Here is a 17,181-nt window from a genome sequence, read left to right as displayed (position 1 = left end):
CGGGCCGGATCCGGCCCGTTTGGAATGAATAAAACTAAAAAAAAAAAAAAACGAACCCTTTTATGTAATGATGTTTACTTTGAATTTATATTAGTTCACACAAACACTCCATCCATGCTTTTGTTCCGGCCCTCCGGTCCAGTTTAAGAACCCATTGTGGCCCTCGAGTCAAAAAGTTTGCCCACCCCTGGTCTAGGCACTGACAGGATACCTAAAATGTAAGCTGTGTCTATTCCACTGTGACCGGATTACAGGTCTTTTTTTTTTCCTTTTGCTTATTTGAATTTTTTTTTAGTGACCAAGTCTTATTTCTGTAATTTTAAGTTAATTTTTTTATATATATATTTTTATTGATTGCAGAGAGGAAGGGAGAGGGAGAGAGAGATAGAAACATCAATGATGAAAGAAAATCATTGATCAGCCGCCTCCTGCATGCCCCACACTGGGGATCGAGCCCACAACCCAGGCATGTGCCCTTGACCAGAATCGAACCTGGGACTCTTCAGTCCGCAGGCCGACGCTCTATCCACTGAGCCAAACCGGCTAGGGCTTAAGTTAATTTTTTAAAAATCCAAATCAAAACATGGATTTCCCAGTCAAAAAAAGAGGAAGTTCTTAAAGTAGAAATGACTGAAGCCAGAGTTCCTGCCCACAGGAAAAAACAACTGCAGACTGCACGCAGGTATTGAGAGTTGACACCTGTGCCAACACAGTCGAATCGGGTGCAGAGGCTCTTCCCTTCCTCTAAGCCGAGTGATGCCCAGACGACCTGCCTAGAGGATGCTCCTTGCTACTTTGAACTCACATGGTTAATCTCATGAGTTCCTTGCACATGGCGGAGGAAGCAGTAAAAATCACACAGAGATTGTTACGTGCCTCTTCAGTCTTTTCAACAGCACCGCTCCAACTCAGGCTTTTGTCATTCCTCCTTATGAAGTAGTTTTAAAGTGGGCCCTTCAAAACCCTCGTGCATTGCTGGTGGGGTTGCAAATGGGTGCAACCATTATGGAAAAGAGTATGGAGTTTCCTCATAAAGTTAACAATAGAACTACCATATGACCCAGCAACCCCACTTATGGATATATATCTGAAGAAATCTAAAACATTCATTTAAAAGATATTTGCATCCCTATGATCACTGCAGCATTACTTACAATAGTCAAGATATGGAAGCAGCCTGTCCAGTGTTGTTTAGTGGTTCGAGTATTGGCACATGGACTGAAGGGTCACAGGTTCTATCCCTGGCCTGGATCTAGGCACCTGCAGGAGGCAACCAATCAATGTATCTCTCTCACATTGATGTTTCTCTCTCCCTCTCCCTCTCTCTCTCCCCCTCCTCCTTCCTCTCCATTCTCTCTAAAACTCAATGAAAAAATATACTTGAGTGAGGATTTTTAAAAATAAATAATTAATAAATAAAAAGATATGGGAGCAACCTAAGTGTTCATTGATAGATGGTTGGACACAGAAGATGTGGTACATATATAAAATTGAATATTAATTGACCATAAAAAGAATGAAATCTTACCATCTGCAACAACATGGAAGGGCCTAGAGCAGTGATGGCGAACCTTTTGAGCTCGGCGTGTCAGCATTTTGAAAACCCCTAACTTAACTCTGGTGCCGTGTCACATATAGAAATTTTTTTGATATTTGCAACCATAGTAAAACAAAGACTTATATTTTTGATATTTATTTTATATATTTAAATGTCATTTAACAAAGAAAAATCAACCAAAAAAATGAGTTCGTGCGTCACCTCTGACACGCGTGTCATAGGTTCACCATCACTGGCCTAGAGGGTACTATGCTAAGTGAAATAAGTCAGACAGAGAAAGACAAATACCATATGATTTCACTTATATGTGGAATCTAAAAAACAAAACAAATGAACAAACAAAATAGAAACAAACTCATAGATACAGAGAAGAAACTGATGACTGCCAGATGGGAGGGGGATAGGGGCTGGGTGAAAAAGGTGAAAGGATTAAAAAGTGCAGTTGGCAGTTACAAAATAGTCACAGGAATGTAAAGTACATTATAGGGAATATAGTTAGTAATCTATAATAATAAAAGGGTAATATGCTAATTAGACCGGATATCTTCCAGATGTCATTCCAGACATCCTTCCTGATGAAACCAGGGCTGGAGGGAAGCCAGCCTGGGTCCAGGTGCTGGAGGGAAGCCGGTGTCAGCAGCCAGGGGAAGGAAGGCCTACTCTTGCACAAATTTTCGTGCATTGGGCCTCTAGTATTATAATAACTATGTATGGTGTTGGCGGTTACTTTGTAAGTTATATAAATGTCAAACCACTATGCTGTACACCTGAGAATAATATAACATTGAATATCAACTGTAATTGAATAATTAAAACAAAATTTTAAATAATAATAATAAATAAAGTGGCCCTTCAGGCACAGGCAGAACATACCTCCATTGTTGAATTGGACACCCTGAAATGGCTCGCCAGTGACAGAGATGAGATGTTGCCCAGAATTGACACCACTGAAGCCAGATTCCCAGCTGTGGTTGATGGGTTTTGCTGAATGAGGACTGAAAGATTTCGCACCAAGGATGACATGGCTGCCTCAGTGGCATTGCTTGCAATCACACTGAAATTCTAGAAATAAAAATGGTTAAGTTCTAGAAAAAACAAAACACATATGCTTGTTTCCTCAAATTTAAATCAGAATTCTGGGCTACATCATTAATGTGTATGGTGCATTATAATGTAGGATATTATATAACAATGATAACACGATGGCTTTCACTCAGTGCTTTCCGTATTTCAGAGTTGTTACTCTGTGCTAAATGCTTTACCAGGGATTCACTGATTTAATTCGTATACCACCCTTTGAGCTAGGTACCATTAAGAACATAGAAACTTGAAGAGATTTATTAAAATGCATTTTCAGATGAATTATTATCCTAATTATACAGACACTGATGTTCAGTGAGATTCAGTGACTTTCCAAACTGTACCCAGCTAGGAAGCAGCACTAAATTCTATTAGAATCACTGTACTATACTGAGACATTCTTGTCGGATGGGAAGACAGAGGGACATACAGGGAGATTTGACCACACTTTGCCACTGCATTTGGAATTTTCCTTCTTCCTTAAAACTTCCAGATGCTTCCACTACTCTGGGCTAGCCTGGAAGGCAGCCAAGAAGGGATATTCCCTTTCAGTCAAAACAAGTCAATCAAGGAATCCAGATCCTATATGGTTTCCTTTTCGCTCTTTTTGGCTGACAGTGCTGTTCTCTGCCCAAAGTACCTGGATCTGCCTGCCCTCACCCTCACCATGGCCCATGTCCATATCTGAGGCAAAGAAGGCAAGAGCAAGGATAGACCCCAGAGGCCATCTGGTCCAATCTCCCTCCCCAGTTTACAGATGAGGAAACTGAGGTCCAAGGAGGGAGAAGTGAACATTCCACAGTCCTTTAAGATATACCTTTCTGAGTTTCCCTACTGCAGTACCAGAATCTCAGGCCAGGACAGAAGTTCTGCTCAATATGGAGATCTATCTGCAGAACAGTGTCTGTGAACTAGTCTTGGAGTCCCTCTTTCCTGTGACTTGACTTCTAATTCCTCACCATTTGCTTCTATATATCTGCCTTGTCTTAAGTACTTGTACTTCCCAAAGACAGCATCATGTGAAGGTCACAGTCCTGGACTGGGAGTCAAAGGACCATGTTTCTAATTCAACACTATTGCTACCAGAGGGACCAACTGTTAGTCCCTTAGTCTTTCATTTCTTAATCTATAAAAGGAGTTTGATAAACCAGATGACCCTTAGAATCTATTGCAGTTCTATTGCTCTATATGGTTCACCTTTGACTGATCCCAACCCCTGCCCTGGTTTCTGACATTCTCACTTATACTAAGTCTATAACTTTGGACTCACACCTTCACTTGGGTCTTTGATTCCCAGGCTTTCTGGATTTCTGATTCCAGCTTAGTTGCTGTTCTGCCATCTATTGCAGACTCCTTCAGCATTTATTCACTCTATTGCAGCACCCCTCCACATGAAAACCATCAATTCTGACACTTTCTGACCTTCTCAGCTGCCACCTAGACTCTGCTACTCATGCCCAAATGCCTTGGGTTTACCAGGGTCTGATGTCACCCTCATGTTCTGCATATTGATAAATGCGACAATTTGATATATTTTACCCTCCACCCGGCCATGCTCAGTGGTGGGTGCCCACTGTGAAACTCAAAACCAGGGCAAGTCTGCAAGGTGGAAATGTTTTACCTTCTTCAGTTCTTCCAGCTGAGAAAGCACACATGTCTCCCTGATGACCTGCCACCCAGAGGGCTGGCACTTGGCTGTGATGTTCCCGGTGTAGCCACTGCTACAAGGAAGAGTATACTCATCATTCTTAAACCCAAATCCAAAGGCAATGCTATTACACTGAACTGGAAGAGAATGGAAACAGAGAGGGAAAATGTCTCTGAATATCCTGGCACTCTCTATGCACCATAGTGTTGTGCATTAGAAACCATATTCTTAGAGACAATACCCACAAATATTCAGGAGAAGCTTGTCTTTGGTGCCCAGTTTCAGCCCTATCAGCACCTTTTTCTCCTTCTCCATGCCCTACCCTCCCTGACTCTGGCCCTTCTCCCTCCAGGTGTCTGATCTTTGCCAACGATCTTACTTTTAGTGGGCTATCAACTAATACGTGTTAGGTGAAAATAAGACAGGGCATGACCACTCCCAGGAAATATTTTTACTCTTTAAGGGAGTGCTAGAAAACCAGAAAAATCTTCAAAATGCTATGGAACAAAGCAGGGCAGTTGCCATTTTGGGGTGACATATCCTACTTTGAATCCTGCAAAAGCTTCTCACATAGTGACCAGACACTAGTTACTCTTGCAGCTGACCCTTAATAATACAGTCTTCCCATGACTGGGACTAGGAAAAGGAGACCTTGAATGGACGACCAACAAGAGCTGTGTTTTGGGTTTGTTTTCCCCATTGCTGTGTCCTAAGTGCCTAGATACTTTAAACACTTAGTAGATATTTATTGAAAGAGTGTTGTTGAAAGTGGCACACATTTTTATAGCAGAGGTTTAAGATTGGGTGTAAAGAAGTAAGTGGGGAAAAATACCTGAAGGAAAGTAGTATGTGTGTGTCTCTGTTTGTTTGTTTGTGTGTGTGTGTGTATGTTTGTGTGAGTGTTAAAGACCTAGATATATGTATTCTTTCCTTGGCTCCTTGAATTATTACTCAGGAATATTGCCAACCCCAGAGATATTTCAACATGACTACCAGTAAACTATTGCTGAATCATTCCATCAGAGCCTGCGGTGAAATCAGTCTTCCACAACATTTACTACAGTGGAGATCAGATCGCCGATTAGCAAGGATTTGAACTAGTCAGGCTGAAGTCGAGTTTCATCATAAACAGTTGCCTGTTTCTACTGAAAGTCAGTCTTAGAATAATTCTGTATCAGAAACCTCTCCAATCTGCCTCCTAAAGACACGAATGAGCAACTAATTAAAGGACTCTCCTAAGCAGAGGGTGGGAATTTAGTGTTACCTTTTCCAAATACTCTGAAGGAGTCATCTTCCAGTGGAAACAGCTTCTGAAGGCCTTCCTCGGCCTTCTCAGCCACCTGTTCAATGGCTGACAGCAGCTCAGATGGACTGCTGGAGCCAACAACTTCATACCCAGCAATGATGCTGCCACCTCTTTCATGATTATATGGAAAGAAAAGTGAGGTTAATTTATTCAGTCATTCAGGGCATAGCATTGGGTCCATGGGAATAAATCAAACAGATTTGGTCCCTGTTTTCATGGAGCTTACATTCTGGCAAAGAAGGCAAGACAAATAACCTCTCTATATAAGCATTTATTTAATTTATGTAATATATGTTGTTTTTTATTAAGTGTTATGTGAGATAGGTACAGTGATAAGAATAGCAGATAGATATGGGGCCCACTTCAATAAGACTGGTCAGGAAAGCTTTCTCTGTGTGGAGGGTCTTTGCAGCTAAGGCCTGAATAATGAGAAGACCACTGGTGTGGCATGCGAGCACATGCAAAGGGCCTGAGGCAGGAACCTGTCTATGAGTGTGACAAATTTAAAGACTAGGTTTCAATTCAACAATTGGGAGTGCTTCTCAATGCCTAAAAGGTTTCAATATGGGTTTTAAGAACCCCAGGTGAGAGTAAGTTAAGAGCTGAATAAAATCAATTTAAGTTAGAAGACAAAATAAAAAAAGAAAGGAAGGAAGAAACACTAGCATAGCTAATGTTCAATGTGTGAGAGAGAGATGAGTAGGAGATGATGTTGGAGAAGTAGCCAGGAACCAGATCGCCAAGGTCCTTCGAGTTTGAATGTTATTTTTTATTAGAAGGTTTTATTCTTTATTAAAAGTCAGTGATATGATCATATATGTTGTTTAAGATAATCACTCTGGCTGCTGTAGAAAATAGACAGAAGGGAGGGAAGCAGAAAGGCTGATTAGGAAAGAGGAGATGATAGCAAGAACTAGTTGAGTAACAGCATGTGGGAGAAGTGGTCAGATTCATGTTGTATTTGAAGACTGAGCCACAGGAATTGCTAATGGAGCAGAAACAAGTCAAGCACGATTGCAAGGAATGGACCAATTATAATACTAGTATATGCATACAATGGAGGATTACTGGGCAATAAAAAGAAAGGAAGCACTTGATACTCAAAAAAATAAGGATGAATCTCAAAGACATTATGCTGAGCAAAAGAAGCCAGACACACAAATATTACACACTGAGTGATTCCATTTATGTGCAGTTCCAGAATAGGCAAAACTAGCCTATGCTGAAATAAGATCCGTGGTTATTTCTGGTGGGGGGTGAGGTGGGCATGGAGATTAGCTGGAAGGAGGCACAAGGGAACTTTGAGGGTGATGGAAATGTTTTCTGTTGATAGGTGGTAGCTTGTACAAGCATTTGTCAGTTTCTTTTCTTTTTTTTTTACAGTGATAAATCATTTTATTTTATTCTATTACCATTTATCCCCCTCCCCCATACCCTCCTCCACGCCACCATTTGTCAGAGTTTATTAAGCTGTATATTTAAGGTCAGAGCATATCACTGAATGTAAGTTATACCTCAATAAAAAGTTAAAGGATGACTCCAGGGGTTGGGTCTGTCCAACTGGGAAAATGGCATCGCTGTAATTGAGATGGGAGAAGTAGGTTTAAGGTTATGAGGAGCAGAGTGGGAGGACCCCTGTTTTCAACATATTCTGTTTGACATGCCTACTAGAAAATCAAGTAGAGATGTAATAGGCAATTGGATATTTAGGTCAGATGTTTAGGAGAGAGGCCAAACCTCAAGTAAAGCCTTTAGAAACCATCAGCTTACAGATTGTGTTTAAAATTATGAAAACAAGTGAGATTACATGTACTAATTAAGTTAATTCTGCTATAATTTCATGAGGTAAACACTATATTATCCTCATTTGTAAATAAGGGAGCTGAGTCCCAAGGAGAATTTGAGTCAGGTAATTATTAATTTATTAATTGATGTATTAAAATCTCTGACATGCCAAAGCTCAAATACATTGAATTACCACTCACAATGTATAAATAAATCCAAATACTCTTTTATGTAGTGATGGGCATAATATCCTTGCATTGGTATGGCCCTTTTAATTCTTTACAAAGTATTCTTTTGCCTAGTATTTCATTGGATTTAATTAGGTTAAATCAGTTTCCACAAATATTAACAATCCTGTTCAGCAAATAATTAAATGGAGACAGTGAGAAACTAACTCATACAGTAAAGAGAAAAACATACATCATTGTATTTTATAGACTTATGCCTACCTAAACTGTGATTTTGTCTACAAATTATTGGAGACAACTTATAAGGTATATATGATAGAATATGTGTTAGAAATATAAATGGAAAACCAGGACAACAGAAAAGAAAAATATGAATATTGAATATAAAAATTGTTATGATCATGTTTCAGTTTTGTTTAATGAGTTTAATGACAGCAAAGTCCAACAGGGAAATGATTAATTATATAAACATAGATTTAAGAAAAAAAGTAGTGTTTTTCCCTAGCATTGGATTATAAAGACATTATAAAGCCATGAGTAACTAAAGGATAGTGCCCAGGGCAATATATTTATAGCAAATGAAAATTTCCTCTAGCTGTTGTTCAAATAAGGGTGAAAAATTAACTGTGAAAAAGTCTTATAAGAAGTCAAGTTTTCTGACCTCTAAGCCACTTCCTCTAGTAAGTAGACTACAAATAGCTGGTAATCAATGCACACATGGCTAACTAACCAAATAACTTTGGAATTAAAATATAAACAAAAGAATGATTTACTAAATATCTCTTTATTTGCTGTAGACAATGACTATGGGGTTTTGAGCTATGGTGAATACATGATATCTACACAAAAACATACGATTTCACCAAGGCCTCCCTTCTGGCTTCCAATGATACACCATACCCCACTGTGGTTATAGAAGAAAATCCATCCCTCTACAACCCTCATCCCTACCCCTTTTTCTTCCCATACACACACACAACAAGATCTCCTGCTTCCTTCTAAATTCTAAATTGGGGTTTCCAATTCTATTCTCTGCTCCATAGCTTTGAAAATGCCATTTAATATTTACGTTCCTCAGCTCACTTACATAAGAATATAGACTTTTCCCTTCAGACTTTTATCCAGTTTGGGTAAGAATCAGACTATAAAGAGCAGGTCTGACCTATATCCTGTCAAAGACAGTTGGCAAACAGCACTAGGCATTCTTCGGGACTGATGCACAAATCTAGGGATGGCCTTGATTTGGGCGTTGTGGTACTTACCGAAATTGAGTGACACGAACTGACTCAAAACCTTGAATTCTTTTGTATGCTTCTTTAAGCTTATAAAAAAACACACAAACAAACAAAGGTAGATATGTTGATTTTTGTCCTCACACAAGGAAAACATTTGAGCAAAATATGGATGCAGACATTAAATAAACTAACAAACACTGAGCAAAGGAAAAAGATACAGCAGGAGGTAATTGCATGTTACAAAAATACGGTTAAAATGACAATTGAGAATGTACACTCATGCACATAATTTATTTTTGAGATTGCTAATAAATAATGAAGAATCAACTGCTTAGACTCAAGGATGAATTGGATGCCAGATAATATTATAAATTCAACCAAAATTTATTTTATCCTTCCCCCAAATGAGCCATTTTTATAGATGCTTAAACTGAACCAAGGATTTGTGCATGTCTTCAGTGAAACCCACACCGTACCTCATCCTAGCAGAGGCACACTGATCTAGTTTTATGCTACTTCGTTATAAAGTCCAGAATTTTTGCTCAGTAACTCTGTCTAGCTTCTAACAAGAAAGGCTTCTTTATGGAATAGATCCCAGATGCTGACAATTGAGCTTAGATCATGAAAAATTTCTTTTGACAGATAAAAAAACAGAAAATAACCAAGAAGCTTTGGCATAATGTTACCCAAGTAAAAGAACAAAACTGAACACAAAAGACGTGAAAAGTATTCAATTGCTAAACTCTCCTAGAAAGAAAATGTTCAAAGTATGTCAGCTGTGGGCAGAGTGATTAACTACTATGTAATAATTTATTGAAAAAGAATGATTAAGAATAGGTATTAAATAAACATGTTGAATTGAAAACATCTGAACTTATGTTTAGCCAACAATTTCTTACGCCATAAGTAGAAGGTACTTACTTGAATTTCGATTCCAGTGGTATATTTGGAGTAGATAGCAGAAGATGAATTCAGAAGGTCTTTTGTAAATCTTTCATTAATTTTGAAAGTTCCCCAAACTTCTATGAGAAACAGAAAAATATATAGATATAAGAATTATTCACTTGATTTTACTATAGCATAGAATTACAGAAGGGAGCCCATTTTTTCAACATTAATCTTTCAATGTATTTTTATAATGAATGTTCACCTAGAGTGATATAGGAAGCATACAACCAGAATTTTCAGTCGTGGATTTGGAACATTATGGGGAAAGTACTGTAATCTTTCAATGTATTTTTATAATGAATGTTCACCTATATAGGAAGCATACAACCAGAATTTCCAGTCGTGGATTTGGAACATTATGGGAAAAGTACTAATAATCCAGGCAACCTTATAAGTAAGAAAACATGTGACCACTCATATGTGATTTAAAAAGGCAGTCAGCCCAGCCGGAGTAGGTCAGTTGGTTGAATGTCCTCCTGTGCACCGAAAGGTTGCTGGTTCAATTCTTGGTCAGGGCACATATCTGGGTTGTGGGTTTGATCTCCAGTCAGAGAGCGCACGGGAGGCAACTAACCGGTGTTTCCCTCTCACTGGTCAGGGCACATATCTGGGTTGTGGGTTTGATCTCTAGTCAGAGAGCGCACGAGAGGCAACTAACCGGTGTTTCCCTCTCACATTCTCTCTCTCTCTCTCTCTCTCTCTCTCTCTCTCTCTCTCTCTCTCTTTCTTTCTCCTCCCCTTCTCCCCCTCTCCTACCATGTCCTTGGGTGATGATTAAAATAATAATAATAGCCCGGCTGGTGTGGCTCAGTGGTTGAGTGTCAAACTATGAACCAGGAAATCATGGTTGAATTCCCAGTCAGGGCACATTCTTGGGTTGTGGGCTCTACTATCCCCAGTGGGGGATGGAAGGTATACAGGAGGCAGCTGATCAATGATTCTCTCTCATCATTGATGTTTCTATCTCTCTCTTTCCCTCTCCCTTCCTCTCTGAAATCAATAAAAATATATTTTAAGAAATAATAATGGACATACCTTGTTTATCCTTCATTCAGGGCCTAGTCAAAGCATCTCCTCTCCAAGGCCTTCCCTGCTCTCCAGATACAGAGTCTTTCCCTCCTACAGGACTTTATCCACAGCTCCCTACACCTCTTGCACCTGCACATATATTTGTGAAAATGTCTCATGTATGTGTGCCCTTGCTCTACTCTGGGAAGCTCTTTATGAATGTGATTCCTGTCTGATGATGGATCAGATATGGACCAAAACTTAGGCTTTCCTCAACATTGCTGAAGAAATGACATTGTCTTTCTTGCATCAACATCCTGACCTCCCCATGTAGCCTGCGAGTTCATCGATCGCAAGATAAATGCTTCAGTGACCTGCCACAATTTGCCCCCAATCTGGGCATAAAGATGGTGCTTAATAAATGCATGTCGCCTTAACCTGAATTGCTGCAGTCCTGGGAAAGCGAGCAGGGATACCCAGGAAACTGGGCTATTTCATGTCCTCTCTCACTCTTTGCTCAGCTCTACCAAAAGCCAGAGCTTCGGGAGAACTGAACTAGACTTTGGGAAAACTTCTGAAAGTCTTTCAAGCCCCGGAGCCCACATCATTTAGCTCACCTCGTCACCCACTGAACATACACCTAAGCCAACAGGAGCTCCCTCAGCTTCCCATGGTTTCCAAAGCTAGACTTTTAAATTTTGTTTTGTTTTGGCATTGCATTCAGTACACATATTCATTGGCAATTTTGAGCATTACTTTCAGTATAATCACTATGCCTTCCTCCTTGCTCTCATACCTCTAGACTTCTCTGTTCTGAAAATTGATGTTGGCAAAAGAGCTGAAAAGAAGGCAGGGAGAAAAAATGTATTTACTCAAGCAGTTCCCCGACTTGGGATTTACGTGAATCTTGTTAAATCTCCAAAGAAGCATATATTTGCTGAGCTGAGCTGGAGCAAGGTTGAAGCGGTGCCCAAACATCAACTTGCATTCCTGAATTTTCTGCACCAATGCAGCTCTCCCTGTGTCCAGCCAAACCTAGCGGGGATGTCATCAGTGTCCTTCAATCTCCCTACAAACACTAGCTCTGCTCGGGGAGACAGAGAAACACATGGACAAAGAGCTAGATAGAGTTCCCTCCCTGTCATTGCTGGGGTGGGAGAGACGCCGGCCCAAGCTCCCTCCTGGTATCCTTACGTGCTTACTTGTTCTTTCACAGAAATTGACACTCCTGGTGAGGTTCTTGAGATGACAGTCACAAGTCTGGAGTGATCCAGCCGTGTGAAGGTAGCATTTCTGGGGATCAAGGCATGCAGGAGGAAACCAGGTATAGCCATCTTCACAGGCACAGCGGAGGACCCCATTCTGGTGGCCACAGTCTGCACACACAAAAACAGAGCTTGGTTTCACAGCTCCTGGTTAATGAATCGACTACCGACTGCTGAATTCTGATGCTCGGCTCTGACTTAGAATCTGAAGCAAGTATTTCTCATCAAAGGGCAGAAACATGGAGCCCTGGTGCTGCTGCTACTGCTGGATGGGGCTGCCCACTTTGAGAACTCTTGCTTTCGACAAAGCATTTAACTTCTCTGAGACCCACCGTTGTGGTCATTAGTGCTGTTTGCCAGATATTGCTTGCTGTCTTCCATGATTGCATAACCTGGCCCCTGAGGTTGGGTGGAGGCATGGCACCAGCTTTGACCAATAAGTCGTGAACAGAATTAATGTGTGTCAATCCTGAGTTAGAAAATTCAACGGCCAATGTTAAACCCTCTAATGCTCCTTTTTTTTTCTCAGAATGGGTGTGTTTGAGATAGTGTCTGATTCATCAGCCTAGGTCCCCAAGTGACCATCGCAGTCTCAGCCCCTTCACAACCTGCAATGGACATGTAGTATGGAGAAGCAATGGCACTTATTCTTGTAAACCACAGATGCTGCTGGGATGATCGTTTCCATAGCATAACCTAACCTGTCCCCACTGATACACCCACCTTCCCCACTTCCAATCTCTGTCCCCAGAGAGCTGGCTTACATGTAGTCGCCTTCGCTCTGATGATCTTCATTGGCCCATAGAACCATAATGATGGATGCTTCAAAAGCTTCAGCAATTTCTTCAAGTCTCTTTTCTCCTTGGAATCTCTATAGGGCACCTGAAGCAACAGCTCATATTCCTGCACTGGGTCTAAAGACAGGAAGACTGTCAGACGCCTCCTTGCTCAGTCTGGGAGAGAAATACTGCAGAAGCAGTGACCAAGGGACTATCAGCAGATTCAGCCTGCATGTCCTGGATGATGCCACACTGCTTGCCATTGACTTCTGCCCACCCAGACACTGACTAAAAATGAGCATCCAGGACAAGCACACAGGTGCCTGACAATGTCCACCCTCTTACTTCTGCCAAGCCAGCTGCTCCCGTGCTCTCTGACCCGCACCTGCACTGCCCTCCTGACTTGATGCACTTCCTCAGGACACATCCAGAGTCAAGGCATCAAGGCATCAAGACTGAAGGGAGAAGAGGTGAGAAAATCCTAACCACTCTTCTCTTCACCTCCCCCAGCTCTGGGCTCCTTGAAGTATCTTCTGTATAAAACATCAGTCTCACACTTTCCCCTCCAAAGAACCCTTCCTTCTGTAAAAATGTATTTATAGCAAATTCAAAAACAAACCAAGCCCTTACATATCCTCATCTGTACCTTATCATTTCATAGGGTTTTTTTTACTTTAAAAAAAGTTTTCAATTACAGTTGGCATTTAATATTATATTAGTTGCAGTTGTGCAGCATAGTAATTAGATTTTTGTATGACTTACATAATGACCCCCTCAGTAAGTCTTGCACTCGGTGACACCATATGTAGTTATTACATTGACTATAATTTCTGTTCTGTACTTTACATCCCCAGACTATTTTGTAACTACCAATTTGTACTTCTGAATCCCTCCACCTTTTTCACCCAGCCATTCAACCCCCTTCCCATCAGGCAACCGTCAGTTTGTTCTCTGTATCTTTGAGTGTGTTTCTAGTTTGTTTGTTCGTTCATTTTGTTTTTCAGGTTCTACAAAAAAGTGAAATCACATGGTATTTGTCTTTCTCTATCTGACTTATTTCACTCATTATAATACCCTCTAGGTCAGCAGTTCTCAACCTGTGGGTCTCGACCCCTTTGGGGGTCGAACGTTTCACAGGGGTCGCCTAAGACCATCCTGCATATCAGATATTTACATGACGATTCATAACAGTAGCAACATTACAGTTATGAAGTAGCAACGAAAATAATTTTATAGTTGGGTCACAACATGAGGAACTGTATTTAAAGGGCCAGAAGGTTGAGAACTACTGCTCTAGGTCCACCTTATCATTTCTGAGCAGCACCTTTTGTTTCCATAGGGAGAGGCTGTTAAGTGTTTTTGGCTGGGAGAAGAGTCCTATGAGTCTTCTCCCACCAGGACTGATTTAGGTACAGTCACATGAAATTAGCACGAGGTCCCATGGGATTTCAAGATCCTCTATGGACCCAAGATTAAGGATGTGAAGGACCTTAGAGAAAAAGAGGCAAAAGGTGAACATCCTCTTATCCTGGTCTCATTTTATTGCCATTGGCAGTAAAATTTCTTAGAAAGCTAATAGATTTCTCAGGACACCACTGTGCTTTTGCAGGGACAGATGATATGAGGAACTTTTATGAGACTGCCCCATTTCTTAGGGGGTAGGCAGGAAGGAGATTTATAGTGAAGAAAAGCAGCTGACTCAATTCAAGCTTCTCATAAGGCAATCAAGAGGGTAACAGGAAGCTAGCTGAGTCTGAGGCATGTCCCAGGACATTTATAAAAGACCCTTGTCTGCTGTAACTCCCACATCTCAAACCATAGAGCCTCAGCTCCATCACTTACTGCCCCCATTTCTTAGGGGGTAGGCAGGAAGGAGATTTATAGTGAAGAAAAGCAGCTGACTCAATTCAAGCTTCTCATAAGGCAATCAAAGGGTAGCAGGAAGCTAGCTGAGGCTGAGGCATGTCCCAGGACATTTATAAAAGGCCCTTGTCTGCTGTAACTCCCACAGCTCACACCATAGAGCCTCAGCTCCATCACTTACTGCCCCCATCTCCTTGCAGACCGGAACCTCAGCCCAGGCCTTGGGAGTCACCCCACATAGGGGGAGCTAATAGGATTCCATTCCCACAGCCCAAGCAGGTAAGAAGTATGGAATGAGAGAGCAGTTGACCTTGGTCACATGGTCAGAGGCTCATTGCAGTGGTTCTGGAGCCAAATTGACTGACATAGGGGATCACTATGTAAGTCATACAACTACTGTGCTGTACACCTGAAAGTAAGGGAATGTTAAATGTCAATCTGGAGCTGATTGACTGGGCCTGAATCATGCCCCCTGCTCCTTAACACTATACCTTAATTTTACCAAATAAAGATGACCATTGCACCGAACTCAGAAGGTCAGTGTGAGGATTGAATTCATCTAATGCATTTAAAATGATGCCTGGCACATAGTAATAGGTCAATAAATACTGCCTGTATTATTGCTGTCAGGAAAAATGTATCCATAGCAGTCCAACTTAAATTTCTATTTCATTTTTCTGAAGAATCTCAGCTTCACATGGTGGTAAGTTCTATGGCACTGTAGCATGTCATTGTTTGGCAAACAATCATGCCCCCTGCTCCTTAACACTATACCTTAATTTCACCAAATAAAGATGACGGTTGCACCTAACTCAGAAGGTCAGTGTGAGGATTGACTTCATCTAATGCATTTAAAATGATGCCTGGCACATAATAATAGGTCGATAAATACTGCCTGTATTATTGCTGTCAGGAAAAATGTATCCATCGCAGTCCAACTTAAACTTTTTCATTTTTTTTCCGAAGAATCTAAGCTTCACATGGTGGTAAGATCTATGGCACTGTAGCAAATTTACCAAAGAAAGGCTTGTGAACTGACCCAGGAACTTAACAACCATCTGTGTGCATCACTGTTTCCATGAAGAAATACATTCAGTGCTTAAAACATCAGACTCACAAGTTAAATTTCAGACCACAGACCGAGGGCTGTGCCCATTAATTGCATTGTTGGGATCAAGACAAGGAAGGAAAGGAAGAATATGGAGCAGCAACTTGCCAGGTATGGTGCAGGATACTTTGCTTCTATTATATTGTTTAATCCTCACAAATGCTTTGCTAGAAGGGATTACTGTTATTTTCACTTTATAGATTTGGGGTGTTTAATAATGTGCCAATGATCATACAACCAGTCAGAAACACTATTGGGGTTGGAACCCCATTCTCTTGGCAGCAGTGTCTCACCTGGATGCTTTTTCTTATTCACTGTGACTTCTCTTTTTGTTTTGATGCCATCATTTCTCTGTTAAAAAGAAAACAAGAAGAATTATGTCAAGGCTTTGTAACATTGTACTTCATAAGGCCTTGTTGGATTTCCCCAATAAACTGAAATCCTGCACCTAAAATCCAAGTCAGGGACAGTGGGGAGATGGCAAGAAAAGATTTCACTGAGGCAAGTTTTTAGCACAAACCTGAAGGGGGTAGGGAAGTGAGGATCCCTGGCGAAAGAATTTTTCAGGCAAAGGGAACAGCACATGCAAAAGATGAGATAAGACCATGCCCAGCATGTGAAGACAGAGCTAGGAGGCCAGAGTAGCTAAAGGGAGGGGGTGAGGGGAAGAGGCAGAAAGTGAGGTCAGAGAGCATCTCTGGGGAGGCAGGTTGTGTAGATCTTTATAGGCGATGGCAAGGGCTTAGCTTTTACTTCAGTGAGATCGGAACCCATTGGAGTTCTGAACAGAGGAAAGACATGCTCTACTTTATTTTCCAGAAGGCTCAGTCCTGCAGCCATATTGGGAATAGTCAAGCACAGAAGCAATGAGAGCATTCCAGGAGTTTCTGAAATAATACCAGTGAGAGATAGAGAAAGTGTGGATTAACATAGTAGCCAGGGAGGTGGTGAGAAGTGTTTAAATTCTGGATATATTTTAAGGACAGAACCAAAACAAACAAAAAAGAGCCATGGATTATGAGATATGGATTATGAGAAAAATCAAGCATAAAAATACATTTTGTGCCTAAGCAGCTGGAGAGATGGTGATAGCACTTGCTGAGATAGAAAATGAGGAGTAAGTTTGGTGAGAAAAAAAGTCAAGAGTTTAATATGAGCAGATTAAGTTGAGGGGCCTATTGGGCACCCAACTGGAGATATCATGTAGGTAGTATGTATATGAATGTGGAGTTCAAGGGAGAGGCCTGAGATGGAAATATAAATTTGGGAGTCATCAGAGTATAGAGAATATTAAAACTGTGACCCTAGATCAGTGGTTCTCAACCTTGGCTGCACATTAGAATCACCTGGGAATCTTTTTAAAATCCTGATTTCTGGGCCTCATCCTCCGGAAATTCTGTTTCTTTGTTA

General features: G+C 40.9%; 1 protein-coding gene across 1 annotated transcript in view; it reads right to left on the bottom strand.

The window, feature by feature from the left end:
- Nucleotides 1–17,181, bottom strand: part of ADGRF1 (adhesion G protein-coupled receptor F1) — a 39,573-nt gene that overhangs the window by 9,169 nt on the left and 13,223 nt on the right. The window contains 9 exon segments of the mRNA XM_014535349.1: nucleotides 2,432–2,620; nucleotides 4,260–4,423; nucleotides 5,551–5,702; nucleotides 7,107–7,169; nucleotides 8,828–8,886; nucleotides 9,722–9,822; nucleotides 11,959–12,132; nucleotides 12,786–12,935; nucleotides 16,065–16,122. Coding sequence (XP_014390835.1) covers nucleotides 2,432–2,620; nucleotides 4,260–4,423; nucleotides 5,551–5,702; nucleotides 7,107–7,169; nucleotides 8,828–8,886; nucleotides 9,722–9,822; nucleotides 11,959–12,132; nucleotides 12,786–12,935; nucleotides 16,065–16,122 — 1,110 coding nt within the window.

Source organism: Myotis brandtii, unplaced genomic scaffold (genome assembly GCF_000412655.1).
Source record: "Myotis brandtii unplaced genomic scaffold, ASM41265v1 scaffold143, whole genome shotgun sequence".
NCBI lineage: Eukaryota > Metazoa > Chordata > Mammalia > Chiroptera > Vespertilionidae > Myotis > Myotis brandtii.
This window is presented reverse-complemented; position numbering and strand designations above follow the sequence as displayed.